The sequence below is a fragment of the Marmota marmota genome, unplaced genomic scaffold, assembly GCF_001458135.2.
Source record: "Marmota marmota marmota unplaced genomic scaffold, marMar, whole genome shotgun sequence".
NCBI classification, from domain to species: Eukaryota; Metazoa; Chordata; class Mammalia; order Rodentia; family Sciuridae; genus Marmota; species Marmota marmota.
Genome location: NW_026000174.1, coordinates 58,913,295 through 58,920,457, shown reverse-complemented (window position 1 = coordinate 58,920,457; position 7,163 = coordinate 58,913,295). Strand labels below are relative to the sequence as shown.

Genomic DNA, 7,163 nt, shown 5'->3' with positions numbered 1-7,163 from the left:
ATCTACTCATATATATTTAAGGGCTGGATTAGACAAAACTAGGTGCACTGCTGAATCTATGGGTTACTAAATGGTCAAATAAATTGGTTTAATAGGTCCTCTCAGGCTCATATATGAAAGTAAGGGTACAGATGAGAAAAGGGAATGACTCTAAGACTCTAAGTGGAGGAGTGGCATTTGTGCATATTCTTAGGACATGTGAATCCTTGTGTTACATGAGCCTCTCTATACTACAATTAAGTTGAACATGTCTATAGATGTGTATAAAGCCTAACAGAACAATTGTGCTTACCCCAAGGGACAACAGGTTCACAAACACAAACATGGGTACTAAACACTATAATAGTTAAGGCTATAAATATGGCTAGCTCAACTCCTAACTGTACATGTTATTCTTTTTTTTATTCTCACACAGCATACACTCTATAGTAGAGAGATGATAAACCAATTATATTATACTGATGAATTGCTTCAATTATCATACTACAAATTAATCTCCCCCTTAAAGACGGCAGTGTTTTTCATCATTTTGTTCTCTTATGAGTTCATAGCATTTAGAAATTTGAGAAGGACTAAGAAGGTCAATCTCTTAGGGCATATTTTTGCTTGCTATGCTATTTTGGAGAAACACAGCACAAGTTTCCATACAAACCTGATGTGTATGACTCATATTGTATGTAGTTTGTAGGAAAAACATTGCATAACTTTTTCCAGGTCCTCTGTAGGGCATATTTTACATCTTTGTTCCTCAAGCTATAGATCAATGGATTTAACATGGGGATAATTATGGTGTAAAATATGGAAGCCACTTTATCAGTGTCAAAAGAGTGACTAGACTTAGGTTGCACATACATAAAGAGCAAAGTCCCATAGAACACTATGACTACTGTCAGGTGGGATCCACAGGTAGAAAAAGCCTTACGCCTGCCCTCAGCAGAGTTCATCCTGAGAATGGTTATGAGAATGAGCAGGTAGGACACAAGGACAATCAGAAGAGAAGAAAGCAAATTAAAAGCTGCTAAGATTAGAATTATCACTTCAATTTCATGAGTACTTGAGCAAACCAATGGTAACAAAGGGAGGCTGTCACAGTAGAAATGACTGATGACATTGTAGTCACAGAAGGGTAAGGTAAAAATCTTTATGGTGACCAGAAGGGACACAAATGTACTGTAGAGATAGGGAACTGCTACTAGTATATGACATACCTTCTGTGACATGATGACCGTGTAGAGGAGAGGGTTACAGATGGCCACATAGCGGTCATAAGCCATTGCGGATAGAATAAAAAGTTCAGAAGCAATGAACACAAGAAAGAAAGCCAGCTGTGTAGCACACAAATAATAGGAGATTGTATTCTGATCCACAACAAAACATACCAACATTTTGGGGCCCACAACTGTAGAATAACCAAGATCTGTAGTAGCCAGGTGTCTGAGAAAAAAGTACATGGGTGTTTGCAGGCTCTGGTCCACCTTGGTGAGGATGATCATGCCCAAGTTACCCAGCACTGAGATCACGTAGATGATGAGGAACAGCCCAAATAATGGAGCCTGCAGCTCAGGGCGTGATGTGATGCCTTTCAGAATGAACTCCTGCACCACTGTCAGATTGTATTTTTCCATCTGTTTTTGTTAGAAAGCCTATTCTGGATAAATGCAGTATCAAGGTCAATTGATTACAAATATTTGCAAGAGATTAACTTTTTTTATGCAAACCTAGGGTAAATAAGCTATGTCCAAACTTTCATATTTAAAATATTCAAAAAAAATGTGTCTTTACAAATAAAAAATATAAAGAAAGGAATCAGAGATCAACTACTCATTCTCATCTAGGGTAATTTTCTTACTAATGATAATTTTGTGATATCTAGAGATATTTTGTCACAATTGTGAAGGAAACTGCTAGGTTAGAGATCAGGTAAACTACTGAGCATTCTGCCTAAATCAGTGTCTAGATCAACAATTTCATTCTGAGGTTCTAAAACCTTGATAGATAGAGGTAGTAGATAGATACATAAATAGATAGACTTTCTGTAGAAAATGGATAGATACATAGAGCTTGAAATACAGATACAGTTATGTGGATACATAAAGCAAAAATGATAACAGCTTAAACATTTTAAAATTTTGGGCATATAATTACGAATAATAATTGTATTGTTTTTTATTTTTATTTGCAATTCTATAATTACAATCACATAATTACAATTATATTTAATTTAATGACATGCCCTCTATGAGGATTACATAGTAAAAACTTCTAACAAATTTCATAAATGAATACAACTTTCTATTTTGACATAATCTTATAAAATCTACATACTGCTATTTAAAACTGAAACCCTTAGCCTAGTCAGTGTATACAAATATAAAAACTATAAAAAATATTACTAGAAGTTATCTTTATATATGTATAAAGAAATATATGTGCGTATACATACTGTCCAAGTTATATGTGAGCATATTGATTACAAAGATTATTTTGAAAAAAAATATTTTAACTATTATTCTCTTGTACAAAACAAACAGCCTTTAAAAAGCAGGGTTGTTGAGAATGAAGGGTGATTAAGTGATTCCATGTGTCTACGCTACCTTGAAATATTTCTCAAAGATAGTTACCTAATGTCTTTGTTGTATTGTGGTTTATATATACGATACATACTGTTTATAGGTACTACTTTTATAAAAAGTACATTATATTTATACAATAAATACAATATAACTGTACATTTACATTATAAATTTATAATGTAAATTGTAAATATACTGTCATTTAAAATGTAAATTGTTTATATACTGTCATATATATTCATATATATATATATATATATATATATATATATTTAAAATTGTTACCTACCTGAAAGAGGTTTCTATTATATACGTAAATTAGCATTCTTGTGCACAGGGACTTCACTTCTTCTCCAGGACTAAAATAATGAATAGATGAGGAACAAGTGACATAGGATGAATATACAAAACATCCAAACTCTATTCCATGACCCCATACTTACTAAAACTGGACAGTGTGCTGTTGGTTTGGATTATCTATCTTCTATTTTTCATAACAATTTTAGAAATATTTTAGTGTAAGTCACCTTGATGTAAATTGACTTAAAATGTTAATATTCTCCTGCACCACTGTCCTTATAATTAAGATACCCTTACTTCTTTGTAACTGATTCTTAGTATTTTATATGCAAAAATCTGGGTGAAAATGAGGTAATCTAAACAAATTAGTAGAAAGTCATTGGCACTGGTTTTATACAAGGAAGACTCATAAAATTTTCTTTTGAGAAAGAAATACTATATTTCAATGAAAAAAAAGGTTGAAATCATTTTGTAATAAATTTTATAAAGCTCTACAATGTGTAAACATTTAATATGATATATAATACCATCAAAACAATAAAAAGTGACATGGATGAATTGATGGATGTCATTTGAAATATTACTGTCCATTAAATTCATAGAAATTTTTTCAAATCTGATCAAAATTTTTTCAAACCCCTTTCAAATATGGTAATGCATACAAATGTGCATATAGGCAAATGAAAGCTATCTGAGCATCTCTAAAAGACTGGAGATGGACAGGTATAGCATAGGAGCAGATGCATGACATTCAAAGAAAAAAAATACTACTGGAATAAAATACTGTGAGCACCAAAGTTTTCTAAATAAAAAAGATAGAAATGACACCTTAAATAGTGAAAATTGTCATGACATCAATCTACAAGTGAGGTTCAAGGACATGGAATCATATAATTTGACAACATTAATTATAAACAGATTTCATGCCATGGACAATTAATTTACATAAAATATTGCTTAGATTCACGTGACTACCTGACATCTTACCCTGCTACAAATACACAATATTACTAAATTAAACTTATGAAATATTTTAAACGAAAGATTAAAGGGCTATTTTCAATAAATTCAATAAGAAATAGAGTAATTCTTGTTTTCTGTTGTTAAGGTTTGGTTTCAATTGTAATCATGAAAAGTTTAAAAAGTGACCTGGTAAGTATGAACTTCTATAAGTAAGCAAAGATGAAAAATGTTTGCATTCATCAGTGTTGGAATTCAATTGAAAAAAATAATCTGGTTTTTATGTTCAAATCTTCACTGAAGACTGGAATTTCATTTTTTATCCCTATAATCTAATTTTTTTAGACTCAGATCCTGCTGTAAAAGGAACACTTTACCATCACAATAGAACTGAGAACTTAAAAGTCTCTGACTCTTCACAAAATGCTTTTCATATCTTATTGTGAAGTGGAAACTCCCTTTTGCTTATGAAGAGATAAGGAATGAATTGTATTTATATATGTATTTACCTAATCATTAAATTTCAAACTATTTTTAAATTGTCACAAAAACAGTCTGGATACACTAGTTAGATAATTATGTCAAAATAAGTCCTAATGTTATTTATAACTAAAATAAATCAATAAAAAATCTTTAAAAAAATCAGCCTTATGTAATGCTTTGAACAACCAATAAAAATAAAAAAAATAAAAAATAAATTTAAAAAAATCAGCCTCAAATCACTAGGTAACTAAGTGTTTAGAAGTATGTCAAGATGAAAGACAGAATGACTGCAATTTAAATGTTGCCATTTCATATGGAAATAGTTGCTCAGTGGCAGAGAGCTTGTCCAGCATCCACAAGATCTTGGCTTGCATCCCCAGAACTACACAATTCCAATTCCTTGATCATTTACCTCCAGTAACTATTGGCTTCAATTGGACATATGGTCCTATTTTTTTCTGTATCATGGAGTTGAAAGCACAGAACTCAAATAAGAAATGATCACTAATATTAAATGGCAGGACCATAGCGAAATAGGATCATTTCTATAGATACTGGTAGCATACACCCCACATGAAACCTTCTGTCTTTGTTACCTGCAGTGAAACCTCTTGTTTGGATTGCCCTGTTTTGTTAGTATGGCATTTGCAAGGACAATTTATGGATTCTTTTGCCTTTGGAGGCTCTCCCTGAGGAGAAGCCAAACAACTATTAGAGTATCCCTAAAGCATTTGGAGATTAATAAACGACCTGGAAGTTACCCAATAATTGTCAGGGACAATTTGTTTTCAATTGTGATTTTGCTTATTAATTGATCATATGAGCCAGTAATCCAAATTCAGGGTTTTATCCAGAAGTATCTTGTATTAGGATCTCAAAAATATTCTAGCACTCTCATGCTCATTGCAGCATTATTTGAATACCCAAAATGTGGGGGAAAAAAAGTAAACATCTTATATAAGGCATTGAAAACACTCTGTAGTACTAGTTATCATTTTTCTTGGTTATCTATGAATGTCTATATCTACAAACACTGTAAGTTTGCAGAGATTTTAAGTAAATTTTGTAATATACCAGTGACTGTCTTCTTCCGAAGGTTTCTTTCTTCACTTCATTATTTGTCTTGGACTCCTCCATGATAATTAGCTAGAGGTTTTTCCCTTATTTTGCCAAATACATAAATTTATTATATATTTGAAATGTTTCCCCAAATAGGTGGCATCATCAGTGAACTCTGCCCTGGGTGTAAGGCCCCTTGTTTTCTGCTCCTGCTGGTTCTCACTGCAGTGGACCTGGCCATGAACCCCAAGACAAAGGCACATGCTCAGTTTTATACCATGCTACCAAGCTGATAGTCTTGCTGCCTGTGCTGCTACCCAGGGCTAGCAGAAACATCATGGAAGCAGTTTCATTGTAGCCTGGATTATGAGTTCTAGTCACTAAGTCTCAGATGTACACCTTTGGGTATTGATCAAAGGACTCTTCCTGTCACTTGGATTTATCTTGGTATGTTCCAAACTGGGTTTCAAGTCTAAGGCCTGACTCAATTCCCTTTTCCCCTTTCACAGGGTAAACTTCTCTCTCCAAGCTTTATCTCAAAGAGTTGGATAAATATAACCACATGATTCCACTCTTAAATCATATTGGATTTTCAAAATTAAATTGTTAAAAATCAACTTCACCTACTCACATTAGTCTTTCTTTGATTTATTTTTATTTTAATGTATTTATGTGTTCATTTATTCATTTATTGGTGCCAGGGCTTGCCAAGGGCAATAAACCACGGAGCCACATCCCCAGCACATCTTTATTTTTTAAATTAGAGACAGGGACTCACCAAGTCTCAAAGACTATCTTTGTATTCATAATCCTGCAGCCACAGCTAATGGGATTATAGGTATATGCCACTGCACCTAACTTGATTTATTTTTATAAAAAATTTATACTTTATAAAATTGAAGCTTTGTACATTCTGTTATGTCCCTCATAATCATGTTCAATCTTATTAGTTACATTTTATTTTCCCCAAATTCCTATAAATTTTGTACTCCCACTAGAACAGTGGGGATGTTTCTTTTACTCCACTTCTCCACCATTATCTGATAGCCTTATATTTTAACACTTTTTCCATTTTATGAGATTATGTTTTATATATTACTTTTTCACATTATTATTGAAGCATATATCATCATATTTCTTTTTGGTTTTTCTATATATATCTTTTGTTCACTTTTCTATGGCTTTTTGACCTTTAATTATTATTTCTATTTTGCATAATTGTATCTGTTTTCTCCAATCTGTGGCATGTTTACTTTTTAATATGTATTTCCATTGTGTAAATATTAGAAGCTTTAATGAATAAATGAGTCAATCTTTTAGAATTTTGTTTTTGTTTAAGGATATTTTCTGTGCTGAATCATACACAATTATACACACATATACTCACAAATAAACAGTCCATTTGTATGAACAAAATGTATTCAGATAATCATTATCAGTGACCAGTTTTAACTTTTGACATTTTAAAAAATGCTATGCAAATAGTAGTAGCTTTTGGGTTTTTTTAAAAATATATATCCTAGAGATTAATGCTGTATCTGATGTGTGAAGGGTAAAAATTTGCTCCCAAGATGCAGGCTTTCTAGTCACCTCACAGATTGTTTCTTTTGCTGAGAAGAAACTTTTTAGTTTGAATCGATGCCATTGATTGATTCTTGGTTTTAATTCTTATTAAAGAAGTTAATAAGAATTAAGGAGTCTTATTAAGGAAGTTGGTGACAATCCCACATGATGGAGATTAGGGCCTACTTTTTCTTCTATTAGACAGAGAGTCTGTGGTTTAATTCC

The 7,163-nt window shown here is 32.2% G+C and overlaps 1 protein-coding gene across 1 annotated transcript; it reads right to left on the bottom strand.

Moving 5' to 3' along the window:
- Positions 1 to 614: 614 nt before the first annotated feature.
- On the bottom strand, positions 615 to 1,625 carry LOC107159401 (olfactory receptor 8K3-like). The gene has a single exon (XM_015505998.1). The coding sequence runs from the start codon at positions 1,623 to 1,625 to the stop codon at positions 615 to 617; it is 1,011 nt and encodes a 336-aa protein (XP_015361484.1).
- Positions 1,626 to 7,163: the final 5,538 nt, after the last annotated feature.